This window comes from Ahaetulla prasina, chromosome 11, assembly GCF_028640845.1.
Source record: "Ahaetulla prasina isolate Xishuangbanna chromosome 11, ASM2864084v1, whole genome shotgun sequence".
Classification (NCBI taxonomy): domain Eukaryota; kingdom Metazoa; phylum Chordata; class Lepidosauria; order Squamata; family Colubridae; genus Ahaetulla; species Ahaetulla prasina.
The window spans coordinates 1,247,491-1,268,149 of NC_080549.1; the positions used below are offsets into that span (position 1 = coordinate 1,247,491).

Here is a 20,659-nt window from a genome sequence, read left to right on the forward strand (position 1 = left end):
GGACAGCCGCCATCCAGGAGGACGCCCAAGTTGCGAACCACCTCCTTTGGGGCCACTAACTCGCCCCCAACAGTCAGCTGCGGATGCAGCTGACTGTACCGGGGTGCCGGAATCCACAGCCACTCCGTCTTGGAGGGATTGAGCTTGAGTAAATATTTTCTTTACTAATTTTCTCTGGAAGGATCCCCAATAGGAACAGCTCCGGTTTTAACTTAGTAGGTTGTAGAGTCATTTCTTCTAACCGTATCTTAAATTTTGTTCCAATGATTCCCATCTCCCCAGCTTTGGAGGGGTGAGTTTCTCCAGCAGGATTAAGTGGTGCCAACCTCTGCGGAAGGGATGCCTTGCTTAGTCCCGGGTTTGTTTTTGCGCCCCTCGCTGTTTTCTGCCAAACTCCCGGCTCCGGCCCTTCCAGCCTCTTGTGCAGAAACCCCTGTGGTTCTGGGTATTGTTTGAAGGGGGGTTGTGTATGTGTGGAGCCACCTGCCCCCTTCGGGAGGAGGGAAGGGGCGGGGGGGGGGTCTCCTGCCTTGCAGCCCCTCTTTCGGGCTCCTCCCGCGCGCCTCGTCCCCGAAAGCTGCTCTTCCACTTGGAGACCCCCTCGCGAGGCCGCGGGGGGGGAGGCAGCGCCTCTAGCTGCAAGGCGGGGGTCTCCCGAAGCCCGAAAGGCGGCTGAACGCGGGACCCCCGGCGCCCCTTCCCCTCTCCCTCCCTTCCTCCCCGGGGACCCCCGCCCTGCCGCGGGGACAGCAACGCCCACCGTCCCCGCCCCGCCGAGCCCAGCCGCCAAGCGGAGTAGGCGGAGTAGGGCGAGCTTCAAGCGCGGGGCAGCGGCGGCGGAGCTCCGGCCCGGGCGAGGCGGCAGGCAGGCAGGGGGCGCTCGGAGCCCTCCGGCCGCAGCAGCCCCGCCGCGCCGCGCCCCGCCCGGCTCTGCCGCCTTTGTCCCGCGGGCTGCCCGGCCATGGCCGCGGCGGAGGTGCGCAAGTTCACCAAGCGGCTGAGCAAGCCGGGCACGGCGGCCGAGCTGCGGCACAGCGTCTCCGAGGCGGTGCGGAGCTCCCCGGCGCAGGTGAGGCGGGCGGGCGGGCGGACCTGCCCAGAGGCGCCCTCCACCGAGGGAGGGAGGGAGGGGGCTCCAGACCCTCCCCCATCCCCCGAGAAGGCGCCGCAGCCGGGAAGGCGGGAGGGGGAAGGGAGGGAGGGAGGGGAAGGGCAGCGCCGCCGATGCTCCGAGACCTCCCCCCCCTTTGTCAAGCGGCTGCGAAAGCTCAACACCCCCACTCAGCCAGCTCTCCCGCCCCCGAGTGGAAAGCCCCCCCTCGCCCCTCCCGCGACCTTTTCTAGGACCCCCTCCTTCCCCGAAGCGTCTCCGCCCACCCAGCCCCATCTCCGCATCCGGGGTGTTGGACCCCTGCCTGGGCATCGATCGGAGGGGCTGAGCATCCAAGAGCCACAGGGATCTGGAAAGTCCACACACACACACACACTTCCTGGAAGCTGTTGGCAATCCGGAGCAAGCCCACCGGAGGCCTCCCTCCAGCTGGGTGGACCCGGCATCCTGGCCTCCCAGTTGATGGGGGAGTGGTCCAGCAGGGCATCTCTTGTCAGGCACCTGCTTATCCACCCTCCTTTCACTCCTACTGGCAGCATCTCCAGCCCTGACCTTCCTCTCCAGTGGGGAAAAGGGCATTTGGGAAGCAGGCCAAAGAAATGCTCGGGTGATGATGATGCTGGTCCTTCGGAGGATGCCCAGCTTCCTCCATGCCTCCCCCCTCCCCCACCCTCACCCTGGGCTTGGCCACCATCTCAACCCCGGAAGGACATCCCTGCTCTTCACTGACACGTGGCAGGTTTGGGGAGGGGGGGAGGCAGCCCCCACCCCACAAATATACAGTTAAACCAAATGTCTGGAAGGGCCTTAAGAGCAGAGGCTGCAGGGCTGCCAGGGGAGGCCCAGTCACGAGGCTCCGTTTAGGCTGAGTTCCTGCGAAAGCGAAGCCTCTGGCAGTTCTGCCAGGCAGGAAATGAAAAACATTTAGCCCACAGCTGCCCCGGGGCGTTGGGTTTTGGCTGTGCTGGCAACGCCACGGCCGTCTTCCGAAGCACTTGTGGAGGGTGGCAGGTTCTTTTTTCCCAAAATATCCAGAGCAGAATTCAGACCAGGAGCCAGCAGGAAAATATTTCCTTACAGGGATGCCAGGAGGTGGGTTGGGAAGTCTTGGCGCTTTCTCGCTGTGGTGATGGTGGTTGTTTGTCCTTTGCCAGAAGAACCGGGGAAGAAAGGCTTCTGCTCTTAGACTGGGTGGTTGCAAGGATTGGGCGCTCCCCCAGTTTTTCCGCTCTGAAAGAGCCAGCTTTTCCTGTCCTGCAAATTCAGGGCCAGAGAGCCTACGTCCATGTGCAGAGAGCGTTTAGCATCTTCGTCTGGCAGAGTCAGGGCCTGGCTCAGCTCCAAGGAGCCGAGAGGCAGATGGCAACATGCCCCTGGGGTGCCCAGTAGATGCTATGAGAGAAACTCCTCTTGAGGGATGCTTGTATAAATTTGGGCTTCATTTAATGGGATTTAAGCAGGGGTGAAATGCTCCCCATTTGGACCAGATCGCCCCAACCAGTAGCGATGGCAGCAGGTGATTTGGAGAACCGGTAGCAAAAATCCCTGGGGCCCCCCCATCCCCAGCTGCGCCGCACGATCATCAGAGGTTGTTTTCTTTTACTTTTAAAAGCATTTTTTTCTTTGGCAGAAAAAATGCTTTTAAAAGTTAAAAAAAAAGCCTCTGATGATCGCTCGGCTCAGCTGGGATCATCAGAGGCTTTTAAAAGCATTTTTTACCTCTTCGGCCAAAATGCTTTTAAAAGCCTCTGATGATCAGCTGGGATCGCCAGAGAAGCCTTTTAAAAGCACTTTTTCTACAATCTCTTCCGCTGAAGAGGTTGTAGAAAAAAATGCTTTTAAAAGTAAAAAAAAAGTTGGCCATGCCCACCCAGTCACATTACCCCCTCCACTAAGCCACGCCCATAGAACCAGTAGTAACAAATTTTACATTTCACCCCTGGATTTAATAAAGCTAAACTTAGGTTTCACCCCAGTTCTTGTCTTGGGGCAGCCACTTGCCCCGTCTGACTTGAGGGTCAGATGGGGCTTCTTTGGCCTTGTGCTTGGTCACTGCCTCCCTCCCTTCAGATAAAATCATTTGAAAACCACAGATGGCTCGCCAAGAACGCAGCCAAGCAAGCAAGCTAGCTACCTGCTTAAAAGTTGCAATCGATAAATCTGTCTTTTGGGCAACTTTTCCAAACAGAATCAAGTATTTTTAGATGAACTGTCTAGCACAGTCCTAAGAGAGAGGATGGGTTTCGAACATTGTTTATTTAAACAAACTGAAAGCAACTCAAATGAAGAGAGGGATCTTGCTTGCTTGCACCAATGAGACATAAAATGTTTTTTTTTTTTAAAAAGGGGTCTTTTTAGAATGGATGCCAGTCAGTTGAAATCAAATCAAAGCACAAGCTAAAACTTTGCATTTCAAACCTGGCAGCTTTAAGGACTGTAGACTTCAGCTCCCAGAATTCCCCAGGCCAGAATGATATGGGAGGTCCTAAGGCTCTTTTCTCCTTAAATGATGGGCTTTGGAGTCCTTTGGAAATAACCAGCAGCTGTAGGGAAGCATTGCTTTGTTTGGGGGAGGGATCCGGGAGAGAGATCCGATGTGGGGTGTAGTTTGTCTTGCTTTCCCATAACCCCTTGTGAAACAGATGTGGCAGGGTTTGAAAACAGATGCTGCTGGCACTGTATGAGCCACAATTAACACTAGGATGAGCTTACACTCACAGCATACAAGAGTTTAGACAAGAGTTTCAAGGAGCTGAATGTGCAAGCAAGTTTGTACAATAGTTGTGTGAGTGTAGATACTCAGCTGTGGGTTTTATTGCTAGCTTTTTTTATATGGTTTTATGTGTTTTAAGGTGGGGTTTTTTTTGGTTCTTTTTGCAGTTTTTAAGTGTTGCAAGCCAGCAAGAGTCGTTCCGTTGAGAGGGGCAGCTGTATAAATCAGAAATAATAACTACATTTTCTGGCATTACTGTACTTCTAGAACAGGAAGAAAACGCCCACGTTTCCGTTCCATGACTCTTTTTCTCTGGCTCGGTGCCCTTCCTTAATATCCCTTTCCAACTTTCGCTTCTGACCCGGAATTGGCCTTTTGAATGAAAAGCTTTCCTCCCTTGCCATCCCTGGAGACGGGAGCAGGGGATCAAAACTTTTCTGGGGTTTCCAACATAAAAGAACCGCCTCCCCTTTAGAAGAAACGGTTGCTCTGCCTGCTTCCTGGGCTCTCCCAAGACTTTCTGTTTACAAAGCTGCTCCCTGACCTCTCATATCTTGGCATATAACGCCTTATTAAGAAGGGGAAGACCAGAATTACTGAGACTGTTAATGGCTCTCTGGTGATCCCGGTTTCCTTTTTGCTCATCCCTGCCTGGTGCGAATATCCTTCTCCACCCTGTTTCTGGAGAGGAATCCACATTGTCTGCTAATCGCTTTAATTTCAACCTGGTCTCTGCTTTAATTAAAGTGTGGGGAGTGCTGTGGGGAGGAAGAAGTGGGGATCGTGCCTGAGCTCTGCATGATGACTTCGGGGTGGAATCTCCTTTTACGTTCTTTGAAGTTGGGGCTCAGGGAGAGGATAATTGTTCTTTCAAACAGGGATGGCAGAACAGGTGTGGATTTAGGCGAACTGAAACTGTTTAGTTCACGGGATGCGGTTGATGGCAGTGGTGGGATTCAGCCAGTTCGCAGCACTTCAGGAGAACCGGTTGTTAACTTTCTGAGCAGTTTGACAAACTGGTTGTTGGAAGAAATCATTAGGGCAGAAAACCGGTTGTTAAATTACTTGAATTCCACCAGTGCTTGATGGGATGAACTCGGTGGAATTTAAGAAGCGGCTTTTTTGGTCATGCCAAATGTCTCGGGTTGGCGGGGCTCCGGAGACCGACCCACCCACCCAAGATTTGTGGGAAGGGGACTGGCTGTTGCCTGGCTGCTGTTCTTTTGACACACACTATGGAGCCCACCTGGTTCCTCTCCTGTAGGAACCAGCTAGGTTCAGTCTAGAGATAGTCACGAACACAATTGAGCCCAAAGTCACTAAGTGAGGCAGAAGATGACCTGTCCAGTTGTTGCTGGGTTTTTTTTGGGGGGGGTAATCCACCTTTCAGGCTGCTTCATGAAAAATATCTTTTGAGGGTAGTTTTGTGGTCCGCCAGCAGCCTGCAGAGCTGGTAGCGGAGTCAGACATTGATGAGGCTGAGGAAGAACATGGGCCAGTCCTGGAGGCTGGGGAAGGCCCGGATGAGGGTTCTGCATCGGAGGCAGAGGTGGGGCCAGGACCATCTGGGAGTGATGTGTGGACTCCAGAGCCTCTAGAGGCTGACAGTAGTGAGGCAGAGGAACAGGAGAAGCCTGTTCCTAATGCACGCATGAGAAGAGCTGCCAGAAGGCAAGAGCGGATCAAGCAAAGTGGATGATTCGGGAGTAGGGCCAAGAGATGATTGGCCCCTTCCGTAAGGCTTAAAAGACCAGCAACAGCATTTGGGCTCTTTGTCGGAAAACAACATTGATAGACTGGCTCCTTGTCTTGCTGTATTTATTTCTTGTCGGCGTCTTCTGCTTCTGAACTTATGCCAAGAAAAGCCTTTGGTAGTTTGCCTAGTTAGACCAAGATTGGTGATAAGACAGAAGAATTGTTTTGGGAAGAATCTTTTTTGAGTTAGTTGGGACTCCACTGAGAATGAGTTAATTCTCAGCTGTTCTAATAAAGTCTGTTTGTTTTTGAAGTGATTGCGTCTGCTACTACCTACTTGGGCCTGGCTCACAACAGGTAGCAAGGATTAAACCGCAGCAAAAGAAACTTAGTTGAGCCCCCTGAAGAACCAGAGTTGCATCCTTTTGATGGAGAACCTCCCTATTTATGTATACGAGTATTATTTCTACATTTGCATTTCCCCCAAAGCAGCTTTGCAGAATATGGAAGTGAGACTTCACTATGCAATCTGTTTTATTTTTTTTAAGCTTTCATGGCCTCAAAAGACATCCAAAAGGAGGCTTTTTCAGGTGCTTAAGCCCCACTTAGAGTTTTGATGGATGCCACTTTTGATGCAGGGAAAAGAGGCGAGTTGATTTCCATAATAGCACAAGGGCTAATTAAGGAGATTTGGTTCACCTTAATGGCCACCGATTGCAGAATTAAATGGGAGATCCACATGCATCAGCTAACTTCCTTTCCTTAAAGGGAAAAAAAAGATGCATTTATGGATCGGTAGAAGCATTCTTGTCCCAGAAGTCTGCAATTGGATCCGCCGGGTCCTGCCCCAGCCAGTAGGAACTAAGTTTTGGGTTCGGCAACTGAAAATACCTTGTGGTGCTGATGCTCTCAGAAGAGGCTTCAGATGCAAGCAGAGCTGTAGCCGAAAAAAACGAGGAGCTGCAGTTCCTGGTGGCACAGAAGATGTTTCGTCATTGGCCACTTCCTGAAGCGTTTCCGCTTTGTTTTTCTTGCAGTCATGAGCAAGAAAAATGGAGGTTAGCAAAATCATGATTATTTCCATTTAGTATTTTCAGCCTTGCCCACTTTAATTGGATTCTGGGACTTGAAATCCACCCATCTTAAAATCTGCCCTGGTTGAAAAACAGAGGTTTAGACCAGGGATGAAATCCAGCAGGTTCTGACAGGTTCTGGAGAACTGGTAAGCGGAAATTTTGAGTAGTTTGGAGAACCGGCAAATACCACCTCAGGCTGGCCCCAGGAGTGGGGTGGGAATGGGGATTTTGCAATATCCTTCCCCCAGGTGTGGGGAGGGAATGAGGATTTTGCAGGATCCTTCCCCTGCCATGCCCACCAAGCCATGCCCACCAAGCTACACCATGCCCACTAAGCCATGCCCACAGAACCGGTAGTAATTAGATTAAACCACTGGTTTAAACCAACAATGTCCTGGGAAGGGCCTGAAGGATCTCAAAGAGCTGGGGCGGGGATGGGGTGGGGGACGGGAATGGAAAGCAGGCAACTCTGCAGATGATCCTGGCCGGCGTCCCTGCAGGCTGAGAGTTCTCCAGGGCGAGACCCAAAGTCCTCACTATGAAAGGTTCCAGGACCAAACCTGGATGGAGCCTTTTCCAAACACCTGCATAATTGTCATCTGCCAAGGATTATTGCTAAGTTCCCGAGGCACCTGGTTGCTCTCATTTCTTGGATGTTGATAGATCAGGGGTCTCCAACCTTGGCAACTTTAAGCCTGGCCGACTTCAACTCCCAGAATTCCCCTGCCAGCAAAGCTGGGAATTGAAGTCGGCCAGGCTTAAAGTTGCCAAGGTTGGGGTCCCCTGGTATAGATGACCTTGAGCTTCACCAGTAGCCACCATAACTGGCGATGGTAGGACTAGTGTTTCTCAACCTTGGCATCTTTAAGAGATGGGGAATTCTGGGAGTTGAAGTCCACCTTTAAACACCAGTCTAGAGTTTCAAAAAACTCCCAGCTGGAAAAGTATACTTTGGGGCAAGTTATCTTCCACCCTTCTTATTTATCTCTAGATTTTCCTTCGCTTTTTACTTCTAATACAAATAAGACATTCTGGCTAAAATAGCACATGTTTATCTCATGGTCAGCTCTTTTGCCAGGAGTGGACAGCAGCCAGGAGTGTTGGCACCTGCCCAAAAACAGGGAAAGAGGATTGGCTTGCGCTTGGTACAGGATGGGCAAATCCACTGTTTTTGGGCAAATTTATTATCCAAGCATCGCGTTTCATCCAAGAAGGAAAAAGCAGAAGGGGCACCAGCCGGGGTGGCAGATAGGTGACCTCTTCCTGGGTTGCGCCTGGCATCGCAACCTTCAGACCAAAGAAACCGGCTTCTTTTTCATGAGAGATTATTTTAATTGTAGGCATCAGGGCCTCATAGTATTTCTGTGCACTTAGTTGGTTTAACACGGATTAATCAGAGCGCCTGGCACTTTGCAGAAAACAGGGCACAACTCCCTGCCCGAAGGAAGACCAGTTGCCGAAACCAGTGAAGAAAAGAAAGCAGATACAGGCAGGGCAATTATAGACAGAATGTGTATTTATTTGGAGTAGACACAAAGGGGCTTCCTGGCATTGAATTAAAGAGAATGTAGCCACCATTGTAGCCTCCTGGCCCAAGGTTTGGACTACAACTCCCATCTCCCCAGGTGAGCTGACTGGGGACCAAGATGGCATCCCATGGTCCATGGTGGCCTTTGGGTGCAGCTCATATTTCCTCTCATCGTTTTGGGTCTGTTCCTTTTCTGCTTTCTCCTCATACGGTGTTGGTGCCGCCCGACCCAAAGAGCTTTCCTTTCGGCCTAACAAGGCACCTGGTCTTCCCTCTATCCCATCAGGAAAAAACGAAGGTGAGCCAGCCTTTGGACTACGAGAATGTGATCAGCCAACGGAAAGCCCAGATCTACAGCGACCCTTTCCGGGACCTGCTCATGTTTCCCATGGAAGATGCCTCAGTGAGTTGTTCCCCATCGCTGTGGGGTGTCAGGCGTGTGTTGCCCACTGAGTTCCTTTCTGGGGGGCCCTCCCAGGCCATGATCTTTTCACCTTGCCTCCTATGCCAAAGAAATGGGTCAGAAGGAACATAGTTGTTCTGGGACCATGTTTGGTTCCATATTTGGCTGTGGAGATACCAGCTCAGAAGGATCCCACAGATAAATCCCAGGAGGCTCTTGGGGCAGAGACATTTTTCTAACAGCCTTTTTTTACAAGGTGTTCTCATCAGTGGTGGGTTGCTACTGGTTCGCCCCGATTCGGGCAAACTTGTAGTGGCAGTGGAAGGCTCCGCCCACCTGCCCGAACTTCTCTGCGCATGTGCAGAAGCGTCACGCAGGCATGCGTGCGCCCATGAGCAAACCGGTAGCGAATGAAATTGAAACCCACTACTGGTTCTCGTGCCTTGGGACCACCCCCAAGGAGGCCCTGTCCAGTTAGAACCTAAGACAAGTTCAGAAGCTGGATCTGCCCTCCCTCCAAGCCTAGTTAGATGCTTCTGAAAAGAATCCAGCTCAAAGAAGGAAGGGAAGACCCCCTCCCCAACTTTCCTTCCATCCAGTGGATCTTCAATCATTCTGGAATCACCAACCAACTTTCCTTTTAGCTCTCGGTTATCAGTCGCCAGAGGAGAACTGTCCATTCTTCAGTGCCAGAAGATGCTTTGAAGAAGGCCCAGAGTCTCTTTGTCCAAGAGGTGAGGTCCCGACTTTATTCTTGTGGGGGGGGAACCAGATTGGGCCCTTTGTCATGGCCAGAAGGGTGGAAGAAGGACCACTGGCCTTGGGACAATGAGAGTCTCTCTGAGAGTGAGATGGTCGCTAAATCAGCTAAATAAATAACATTAAATCGGCAGGTTCATCTCTAATTTGCAGGTGAGGTGGAGAGCATTCCTTTGCCCTGATTTCTGAGAAGGGATTTTATTTGCTTTTTACAAAACTACATTAAGCCTCCTTCCAGCCATTTGCAGATGGAGGTCTCCAAAATAATTGTTAAGAGACGAGATCAGAACAATAATAAAGGAGTTTTATCATCCACAGCCCTTCTTGTACATTTTAGAGTCCTGTTCATTTTCTGTGTGGTTCTTTCCACTCCCGAACCCCCTGAAGTGATGCTTGAAATCTCCCCTCCACTACCAGCCATCCTGAGAAGGATGATGGGAGTTGTAGTCAGTCTCTCTAGAGGAAGCGCCAGCTGTGGTGGGGCACCTTCCACTCTTCAGCATTGTCAAAAGAGGAAACACATTCCATTTCTTTAAAAAATCCCTCCCTTGCATAACTCCTTAAAGGCAAAAACAAACCCAAATAACCACAATTATTCTGCATGGCAGCAATTTTACCCCATTGTATGATCAGCTTTCCTGGGCGACTTTTAAAGGCATATTGTCTTTTTTTTAAAGTGACTCTTGTAATCTGCCCCATTTAAGAGACACTCTAATATTCAAATGCGGGGGGGGAGGAAATCCTGTTTCCAGGAAATCCAGAGTTTTAAATCATTTCTCCAAGTCCCAGGATAGTCCAGGGGGTCCCCAACTTACGGCAACAATTGAGCCCAACAGTTCCGCTGCTGAGCGAGACGGTTGCTAAGAGAGTTTCTCCCTCCATTTTACAACCTTTCTTGCCAGAGTGACTAAGTTAGTCCCATGGTTGTTAAGCGAATCTGGCTTGCCCATGGACTTTGCTTGTCAGAAGGTCACCGAAAGGGATCGCGTGACCCTGCGGCCGTCATAAATAGGAGACGGTGGCCAAGAGCCCGAATTCTGATCACGTGACCAATGGGATGCTGCAGCGGCCATAAGTGCAAAAAATGGTCCTACGTCACTTTTTTTCAGTGCCGTCATAACTTCCGTCATTAAACAAACTGTTGTAAGTCGAGGACTGGTTATAAACCAGATGATAAGACCATGGCAAAGCTCAATCCCCCATCTCGGTAGAGCTTCTCTCGCCGTGTGAGGACCCAAGGCAGCTGCCTTGCCTTCCCCAGAGAGCCAGCAGCCCTTGTCTTCCAAACAGCCTGTGTCTGAAGAGGCTGGGCAAGGGGGCTCCGAAGGATGGAGAATGCCAAACCCCCCCGCCCCCCCCCACACACCCTCCAGTCTTTATGCATCTAATTTCCTAGCTGCTCCTGGTTCCCCTTGAGCTGACTTTCTCTGCTGCTCCTGTTTGCACGAACGCAATTAAGCTGGGGTTTCAATCTTCTTTTCAGTGTATTAAAGCCTACAGCTCAGACTGGCACGTCGTGAACTACAAATACGACGAATATTCTGGTGATTTCCGAATGTTACCGTGGTGAGCCTTTTTCCCTCCCGGGGTGGGGGTTTCTGGCATGCCCAGGCATGAACGTTGGATGACGGCATCTTACGACGCTGCTGCGTTTTGCAGGGCCAAACCTGTGTGTTTTGCCCCAGCCTCTGAGAACCCGAGCAGTTTAATAAAACAATTAGGGGTTTACTATAATGTGTGGACCACCCAACAACTGGGCTTGGGGAAGGAATCTTTGGGCAGGATTCCTCAAAGCGTGGTACCCTGTGGGTGAGTTGGCCCCCAAGAATAGCCTCCGGGGATCCCTTCATTGGTTAATTATTAGTATCGTGTAATGTGTGTGTGTGTGTGTTCGTTTTTTAATTATGGTGTAACTTGAATAAAACTTGTTGTTTTTACTTTAGCAAATCCTTCAGGCCAGAAAAGGTTCCAAGCCACGTCTTTGAAGCTGATGAAGACTTTGATAAAGACGAGGTGAGAGGACATGCTAGAAATTCCCACTGGGCGCAGCACGAGCTCCCACTGGGTGCCGCAAGGAGATGCAACGCAGCCTCCTTCATTAAATTGCACAAAGTTCATGTAATTTGCGGATCCCCCTATAAGGCACATGTGCTCCCTCTGGCTTTTCCTCCATTCCTGAATTAAGCTGAAGCTCCTTCCATTCGCTCTATCTCCCCTTCACCCCTCTGGTCACATCCTCCTAACCCTTCCTCTTCAAGGATCACCCCCGCCATCAAAAAAGCTCTGTTCCTTGAGACGGCTCTGCTTTCTCCCTTGCTGCCCATATCCCTGGAGCTTCCCTGAGAACGCCTCCCTCCCTTTGTATCCCATCTTTGCCACAAAGGTGCCCCCTCCCCCTTGCCATAATTTTGTCTCTTCTGCCTTCCAGGACACTTCCTCGCTCTGCTCCCACAAGGGTGGTGTGATCAGGCAAGGCTGGCTGTACAAGGCCAATGTCAACAGTACCATCACTGTGACCATGAAAGTAAGATGGGAGCACTTGGGTTTCATTGTGCAGGGAGGAGAGAAAAATGGGTTCTAAGGAACGAGGTTGGTTTTGGGTGGAAAAGATGCCTCAATCATTCCTGGAGGAATCTGCCGGCTTGAGAACGGATGAAGTTGGGAGGCACAGAACACGGATCATTGATGGTCTGTAGAGCACATTGGGAATGCCATAGAAACCGCATCTCAGCTGTGGCTGTTTTGCTTCTGTACCCACTGTAGGGAAAATGCTTCCATTTCTGATTTTAACCTACTTGCATGACGTTCAAGATTTTGGAACTGTCTCTCGAGTAGAAATGAGCAGAATGGAGCAGAATTCATACCGGAAGATCAACAATATCCTACGGGGAGCTTTTTCTTCCTCTTTTTCTGACTAGGTGTTCAAGAGAAGGTACTTCTACCTGACACAACTTCCAGACGGCTCTTACATCCTCAATTCCTACAAAGATGAGAAGATTTCCAAGGAATCCAAAGGATGCATCTTTCTGGATTCTTGCATAGACGTTGTGCAGGTAAGGACGTGCAAAAGGCTTTGCTAGAGATTTTGTAACGCCAGAGCCATGCTACAGAGGATCTGGTATGGATCTACTCTCTCTCTTTCTCTGTCTGTCTGTCTGCCTGCCTGCCTGCCTGCCTCCTGTCAGTCAATTTTTTTCTCCCTGGTTATTGGGAAATATTTTCAAGCAGAGTTCAAGCGAAGAAAAGCAAGAACAAAATACTGGCAGCACTCAGCTGGTTTCATGAACCATATCGTGTAGATTCTCAGCTTCTCCAGCTGCTCTTTTCTCCTTTCTTAATTTTTTAAAATTTTATTTTACTTCGGACTGTGAAATCACCAAAGGGTTTTGCTTGTAAAGTTGATATTTTGAAAAATAAGCCCGACCACTTGACCAAAGCTCGAAGTGGCTGTGCCCTGAATATCTCGAATATGTTTCCTGTTTCCACATTCATCTCCTTGGAAGCTTTTCCCAAGAGGAAAGTCAGGACAGGCCCCAGGCGAGCTGAAGGAGACGTCGGTGCTCAGGGAAGCAAGACTCCAAAGCCAAGCCCTTCTAGCCTTCAGGCTTGCAGATTCCTCTGCACCACCAGTGCTCCCAGAACTTGTCAGGAGGGAAGTATCACAGCACAGATGGTCCTCATTTTATAACAGTTCATTCATGAAAGTTACAACGGTACCAAAAAAAATGATACAATAATTTTCACACTTTGTACGGTCACTGAAGCATCCTCATTGACCATGCCATCAGAATTCAGGGGCTTGACAGCTGGCTCGTATTTATGACGGTCACCATGTCCCTGGGTCATGTTTTGTGACCTTCCGACAAGCAACGTCAGTGGGGGAGCCAGATTTACTTCACAACCGGGTGACTAACTTTCTCGTTGAAATTTTGATTGACTTATAAAAGAAAATGAGATACAAAATACGAAAGAAAACAGGAAAAAATGGGGAGGTGGGAGCATGGAAGAAAAGTGAGGAAGGATTAGGAAAAAGGAAAAGAAGCCGGGTTGAAATCCAGCAGGTTCTGACAGGTTCCGGTAGCAGAAATTTTGAGTAGTTCGGAGTACCAGCAGATACCACCTCTGGCTGGCCCCAGAGTGGGGTGGGAATGGGGATTTTGCAATATCCTTCCCCTGCCGCGCCCACCAAACCACAACCACAGAACTGGTAGTAAAAAAATGTGGATTTCACCACTGAAAAGAAGCATCGACTTCCGACTCTCTCTCTGTTGCAGCAAAATAAGGCATCCACAAATCACAACTTTTTGCGTTTTCACAGTAATGTAAACTAGCCATTTCTATAAGGATCTTTCAGTCTCATCGGTAAAACCCAAAATCGAAGTCTCACTCTTTTCCAACTGACCATTTGACTGACTTAACAACTGCAGTGACTCACTTAACCAAATGCGGCAACAAGAGTCGTAAAGTGGGGCAAAACCCACTTAACAAATGTCTCAGCAACAGAAATTTTGGGGTCAGTTGAGGTCGTAAGTCAAAGACCACCTGCAGACTGAAAGGTAATGGCCAGGCTTTCTCCTCCCCTTCCTGCCACCTGCTTGGTCTGGAAAAGGACTTTTGTCCCTGCCTGAGCTCCTCAGGGGAATGTGGGCTGCAAGGACGGGTCACACACACACACCCCACCCCCAGCCTCAAAAGCTCCCCTGCCTTTCTTCCCCAAGTGCCCCAAGATGCGCCGAAACGCCTTTGAGCTGAAGATGCTGGATAAGTACAGCCACTACCTGGCTGCGGAAACGGAGTCGGAGATGGGAGACTGGCTGGCCACGCTGCGGAAGGTCATTCAGGCCAACACGGAGGGACCGGAGAAGAAGGAGGCGGCAGAGTTCATGCCTGGTGAGGACCTCGATGGAGACAGGTCTTGAAGCAATCACACACAGACACACACACACAAACACAGAGTAGCGAGGGAGATGGTAGTGGATGGATCTCTTGATGGATCCAAGGCACCGTTGCTGGTTCAGATCCGATACTGTTTGTACACACATTCTATTTTCAATCTCCCACCTACATGGCTTGCTTAAGACAAGCTTTTCTCAAGACCCTTTCAAGTTCAGCAGAGTCATCGTGTTGAAAACCGCACAGTTCCCCCTCCTGGACTTAAAGTAGTTTGCTTTGACATCAGTCCCCCACCCCCACCCCATGATACACAGACACACACAGCCTCTTTGGGGGTTGTGTTGCTGGGCTGCATCCGAAGCAGTTCCCGGAACAGAGAAGGGCGAAGCTGAAGGAAAAAGCCAATTTGCCACCTGGCATCTACGAGTGGCTGGATTCGTGGCCCTGCCGGTGGGACGGGGAATTCCTGGCCAGCTTCCCTGCCCTTCATCCCAATCTCCCAGGTCTTCCAGAGGAAGCCACCGCCTCTTCTGGCCAGGTGCTTCTGCCACATCTGCTTTTTGTGACTTTGCAGATGATGACTCCAGCAGCCATGGAAAGTTGGAGAACATCTTGGAAAGCTTAGGAAGAAGCCTGCATCCAGAGCTCATGAAGGTAACTTTGGCTTTTCCAGCAGGGAAACAGCCGGATTGGGCAAATTTTGGATCAGCCCATCTCACTCTTTGCAAAGCTCTTCCATACTGCAGGTTTGAGCAGTAAGAGCTAAATCCAAGGTCTGTTTTAGGCTCAAACTGCAAGGAGGGAAAATAGAATAGAATAGAATAGAATAGAATAGAATAGAATAGAATAGAATAGAATAGAATAGAATAGAATAGAATAGAATAGAAGTTTTTTATTGGCCAAGTGTGGTTGGACACACAAGGAATTTGTCTTTGGTGCATACGCTCTCAATGTACATAAAAGAAAAGATACGTTCATCAAGAATCTTAAGGTACAACACTTAATGATAGTCAAATAAGCAATCAGGAAACAATATCAATATAAATATAAATCGTAAGGATACAAGCAACAAAGTTACAGTCATACAGTCATAAATGGAAAGAGATTGGTGATGGGAACGATGAGAAGATTAATAGTAGTGCAGATTAAGTAAATATTTTGACAGTGTTGAGGGAATTATTTGTTTAGCAGAGTGATGGTATTCAGGGAAAAACTTGTTTCAGCATTCTTATCAGGAGTCACCTGGTGGCTTTGGTGGTCCTGCCACAACCGTGCACCCTCCTCTCCTTCCCAGCTTCTCTCTGTCAGAGTTTTCACTGTCTTCCTTCCCCTGTACCTGAATATTTGGCTCCCCCCAGTTTCCACCGATCTTGGCCTCATGTCTGGCGGGCTCTGCTCTCTTTCAGTACGGCCGAGAAACGGAGCAGCTGAGCAAACTCAGCCGCAGCGAAGGCAGGCAGAACCTCTTCTCCTTTGATCCAGAAGTGCAGGTAATCCTTCTGGGGATGGAGGTGCTTGGCTGAGGGGAAAAGCATGGCTGGCAGGTAGGTAGGTAGGAAGGAAGGTAGGCAGATAGGGAAGGAAGGAGGGAGGGAGGGAGGGAAGGAGAAAGAAGCAAAGAGGGAGGGAGGAAAAGAAAAGGAAGAGAAGGAAGGAAGGAAAAGAAGCAGAAGCAAAGAGGGAGGGAGAGAGAAAGGGAGGGATGGAGAAGCAGAAGCAAAGAGGGGGGGAGGAAAAGAAAAGAAAGAGAAAGAAGGAAGGAAAAGAAGCAGAAGCAAAGAGGAAGGAAGGAGCAGAAGCAAAGAGGAGGGAGCATCCCGGCCCCAGCCCTGGCTCCATGCCCAGGCAAACGGAGCAGCTAGACCCTCCCCTCCTCCACAGCATGTGAGCCTGAGGAAAGTTTACTTCCAACAGCTGATTGGGTGACCCTCGCATCAGAAGATTGGATAGGCGGAGGCAACAGAAGGAAGGGAGGCAGGCCTTAATGAGTGCTGAGTCATGGAGCCACACCCCGTGGCCTATATAAAGGATCTGCTTTCTGGCAGTCTCTGAGTCAGGCAAAGTCAAACTTATCTTGCTGAAGTCACTTACTGGTCTCCTGCCTGCTCTGAGGACTTTGCTAGGACTATGGGCAGAGCTGCAGAGGCAAGCCTGTTCTCAGGAGTGTCTTCCAATGCCACAGTTCAAAGCAACCCATTGTTTTCCTTTAAAATCCAGCATTCCCTTCCATAGAATGTCCAGTTAATGTCAACCTCGGGATCTTCTTTTGTGTTCCCAGGTGGAGCCGTTCTTCCTCAGCCTGGCTCCATGCCCAGACAAGCTGCAGAGGAGGGAGCATCCCCGGCCCCAGCCCTGGCTCCATGCCCAGGCAACGGAGCAGCTAGACCCTCCCCTCCTCCACAGCATGTGAGCCTGAGGAAAGTTTACTTCCAACAGCTGATTGGAGTGACCCTCGCATCAGAAGATTGGATAGGCGGAGGCAACAGAAGGAAGGGAGGGGCAGGCCTTAATGAGTGCTGAGTCATGGAGCCACACCCCATGGCCTATATAAAGGATCTGCTTTCTGGCAGTCTCTGAGTCAGGCAAAGTCAAACTTATCTTGCTGAAGTCACTTACTGGTCTCCTGCCTGCTCTGAGGACTTTGCTAGGACTTTGGGCAGAGCTGCAGAGGCAAGCCTGATTCGGATTTCCCTGACCCGGCCATCAGCGGAGGAGTGGGACACGACAAACCCATTGTTTTCCTTTAAAATCCAGCATTCCCTTCCATAGAATGTCCAGTTAATGTCAACCTCGGGATCTTCTTTTGTGTTCCCAGGTGGAGCCGTTCTTCCTCAGCCTGGCTCTCTTCGATCTGAAAAACTGTTGCAAGATCTCAGCAGATTTCCACGTGGACTTAAATTCTGGGCCCGTGCGGGAGATGCTGCATGACTCTTCCGACCAACAACCTGGAAACAGCCCCATCAACAGCCGTTCCCTCCACTGTGTGGCTGAATCCAACTTGCGCTACATAAAGCAGGTGAGAGGTTCTATGGCGCCCACCCAACCTCAGATTGAAGGGGAAGGAAGCCTCCAAAGGAAATAGGAACTGGATTAATCCTAACATGGAGCAATCTACTATTTAGTTCTCTGTGATCAACTTCATGCCAGAGAAAAATCTTCCAGCAGAACATGAGGTTAAAGCCCAGATTTATTCTTGCTCCTCAACGATGGTCTTTGTTTTGGGGTGGTGGATCCAGATGCTGATCTCCTTATGATAATGGCATCCTATTGCAAAGCCAGAGCAAAGGATGGTTGTTACAGTAGATACTTCTACACCTGATTAACTAGCAGGAATCAGATTGTGAATTACATCCTGGAAACACAGATAATGTCAGTCAGAGATGAGGGAACTATTTCACAGCCCAACAGCTTTATAGGTGAGCGCACCCACCTGTTGGGAGCCCTTCTGTCCTTCCTTAAGGGAGAGGTGGTTGAAGTGGGAACTCTCTCTTAAGGAAAGACAGGCCCACGTGGCTTGAAGTATTTTTTGTGTAGGCCTGAGTTTCTAGCTGAGACTCAAACATTGTCTTGTCCATCTTTAGGGGCTTTGTAGGGTCTGATGCTCTGCTTCTCTTTTGACACAAAGGGGCTCTTCTCTGTGACCAACCCACACCCGGAAATTTTTCTCGTTGCCCGGGTGGAGAAGGTGCTTCAAGGAAGCATTGCTCACAGCGTGGAGCCGTACGTCAAGAATTCAGATCCTGCGAAGGTACATCTGATTTCATGGGATGGACTCACCCTGCTTTGGGATGAGAAAGAAAGCAATGAGTGTCTTAAGGCGGGACCTCCCGTCCCATAAAGCTCCTCCAGTTCGTGTTGCCTCATGAAGAGCAGGAAACATCCTGTTGGGTTAACAAGGGTGGTTGAGCACATAAGAGGCAATAATGGCTGCTGCATTCTGAGGTTGTACCCATCTATGGTTTACAGATCAGAGTGATTGAGCTGACGTACCCAGATCACACAAGGCATATCTTAATGCAGCGTGTGTGAATGCATGTTATGAATGTTCCCCCTAAATAATGTGACTCCTGGGTCAAGTTATGAAGAGATTGAGAGTTGAACATGGACAAGGCACGCAGCATCTCTTGGATTGGGGATAGAGATGGGGGCGGGGGGGGCAGAATTCATTTACTGAGCTTCATGTGCCACCTTTTGCCCATTTGTACTCTTCTGGATAGACAAAGGTGATGGTGAGCAATTGGAGATGTTTCAGGTGTTCTGGGTGCTCACCTAGAGCATTTATAGGCTTATCTTGGTGGGGGACCCTCATTTCCCCCTTTCTCAGAACTTGCCTTACCTGATTTCTCTGAGATTGGCTGGTCCGCCTGCCACCACTCCTGGGTCTCTCTCATCAGCTCTGTTTTCCTTCCTCCACAGACAGCGCAAAAGGTCCATAAGTTGGCGAAGGTGGTGTGCAGCCGTCTTGGCCGGTACCGGATGCCCTTTGCTTGGGCGGTCAGGTGAGGCTGCTTCTTGTGCTGATGCCAATGCCAACATGTCACCCTTCCCATGAGTGGAAGTTGCCAGGAGCCAAGCCGCTTGCCCACAGCTACCAGGACAAACGGCCATCTGAAGATGGCATTTGAAGGTTCTTCATGTGTGTGTGGGGGGGAGACCTTCTGTTTTGACTTTGCTCTTCCAGGAGTCCGTTTCTTCTACTCTTCCTCAGAAAGACATTTCCTGGTTGAAATCTCCATCCCTGGAAGTTTGTTGGCCTTTAGGAGGCCACAGCTTGTAAGGCTTCCTCTGTCATCCAAATGCATCTCCAGATACAAGGTTGGGTGAAATAGCCCTGAACAATGCTGGAGAAATATTTTCTCTGTGACTGGTATTTAATAAACCAACTATCTTTGGTCAGCACATCTAAAGACACACCAGAAGACTCCCCAAGAAACATCTCTCCCTTTTTAGCTTGTTCTCCAGAAAGTTGGATGCACATTCATCTTGAGATTGTCCAAGACTTTGATTCATCTTTCATTCATTTTGTCAGGGCAGTTGTATGAAAAATGCCACTCCTTGGCCTGCCTCTCCTTCAAACGTGGTTTGATCTCTTGACTTGAACTGTTAAAATGAAAGAACTTGGCTAAGAAGGGTAGAAGGTGGCTTATAGATAAAGAGCACCAAGTCACTTTGTACCAACCAACTCTTTGCATTCTGTTTCCTGGTTGTGTTTCAGGGCCTGCTTCCTGGCCAAAACTCCTGGAGCTCCATAAATTCTAATGTTGGGTATTGGCTTTGAGGTTTCCATGAGCAGGTGGGAATGTTGCTCAAATGTCCACCCTTTTCTCTTTCCAGGTCTGTCTTCAAAGACTCCCAAGGCACCTTAGACCTGGATGGGAAGTTCTCTCCCCTCTATAAGCAAGAGAGCAGCAAACTCTCCACAGAGGACCTCCTGAAGTTCTTGGCCGAGTATAAGAAGTAAGGCTGCTAGGACAGAGGTGTCCTTCTGCTCAAAAGGGTCCGAAGAGAAGCTTCGGGCTGCAGAAAGTGTAGAGAAAATAGATGTCCCAGATGTTTTTCATCCCACCATTGTTGAGTTGGGCTACTTGCTTGGTCTTCTGAGTTGTTCTTTGTTTCCTGTGCAGACCAGAGAAGACAAAACTACAAGTGATACCTGGCCAACTGAATGTGACGCTGGAATGCGTCCCCTTGGAGCTCTCAAGTAAGGAGAGAGTAACTTCCACCAAGTAAGGTGGTGGAACACGAAACTATTATTTTTTGCCATTCATCAACCTGAGTTTCCCTTGTCTAACCTTGTTTCTGAGCGGTTGGTTGGTTGGTTGGTTGGTTGGTTGGTTGCTTTGAGAGACAGAGAAAGGTACCAAATCACCCATCACTTTGGCCTTAACCATAGTTGTGAACAAAAACCATGGTTTGAAATAAAATTCACGTTGCATATTCTGGAGATTGTGACAGATGTCAGTCCACTTCAGGCTATCAAACCAATATACAGATAGTCCTCAGGTTATGATCACAATTGTGTCCAGAACTTCTGTCGCTAAGTGATGCAGTTATTAAGCGAGTCGTGTCAGATTTTACAACATTTGATGCCACAGTTGTTAAGAAAACCCAACTTCTCCCATTGGGCTTTGCTTGTCCAAAGAGGGAGCACCGTCACCATGTGCTGCCTCTGGCTCTTGTTGTCCTCTGCCAGACTGCCTCACGGCTGCTTTCATCCCCATCAAGCCCTTTGAGGGACAGGAGCGGCGGGATGATGTGGCTCTCGAGGTCGATGAATTTGTGCCTGAAGTGGCCAAATACTGCTGCCCGTTCACCACCTATAGAAATCGACTCTACGTCTATCCTTTGCATCTGAAGTACGACGGCCAGAAGACGTTCGCCAAGGTGAGTAAGGAGACTTCACCTGACAAAGACACACAGGAGGGTGAGGAGAGCTTCCTTGTGGCAAAAATGGAGGCCTGAATGTTCCCTTGTGCCCACT

At 49.6% G+C, this 20,659-nt stretch overlaps 1 protein-coding gene across 1 annotated transcript in view; it reads left to right on the forward strand.

Annotated features, from left to right (window-relative positions):
• Nucleotides 1-800: 800 nt before the first annotated feature.
• DOCK11 (dedicator of cytokinesis 11) overlaps nt 801-20,659 on the forward strand; it is a 63,959-nt gene continuing 44,100 nt past the window's right edge. Inside the window, exons 1-16 of the mRNA XM_058154622.1 lie at nt 801-1,069; nt 8,410-8,526; nt 9,171-9,260; nt 10,769-10,851; nt 11,229-11,298; nt 11,714-11,809; nt 12,204-12,338; nt 14,004-14,175; nt 14,753-14,832; nt 15,585-15,668; nt 16,985-17,194; nt 17,804-17,926; nt 18,595-18,677; nt 19,513-19,635; nt 19,803-19,879; nt 20,372-20,562. Of these exons, the coding sequence (XP_058010605.1) occupies nt 962-1,069; nt 8,410-8,526; nt 9,171-9,260; nt 10,769-10,851; nt 11,229-11,298; nt 11,714-11,809; nt 12,204-12,338; nt 14,004-14,175; nt 14,753-14,832; nt 15,585-15,668; nt 16,985-17,194; nt 17,804-17,926; nt 18,595-18,677; nt 19,513-19,635; nt 19,803-19,879; nt 20,372-20,562 (1,842 nt within the window). The 5' untranslated portion in view covers nt 801-961. The remainder of the gene's footprint in view (nt 1,070-8,409; nt 8,527-9,170; nt 9,261-10,768; nt 10,852-11,228; nt 11,299-11,713; nt 11,810-12,203; nt 12,339-14,003; nt 14,176-14,752; nt 14,833-15,584; nt 15,669-16,984; nt 17,195-17,803; nt 17,927-18,594; nt 18,678-19,512; nt 19,636-19,802; nt 19,880-20,371; nt 20,563-20,659) is intronic.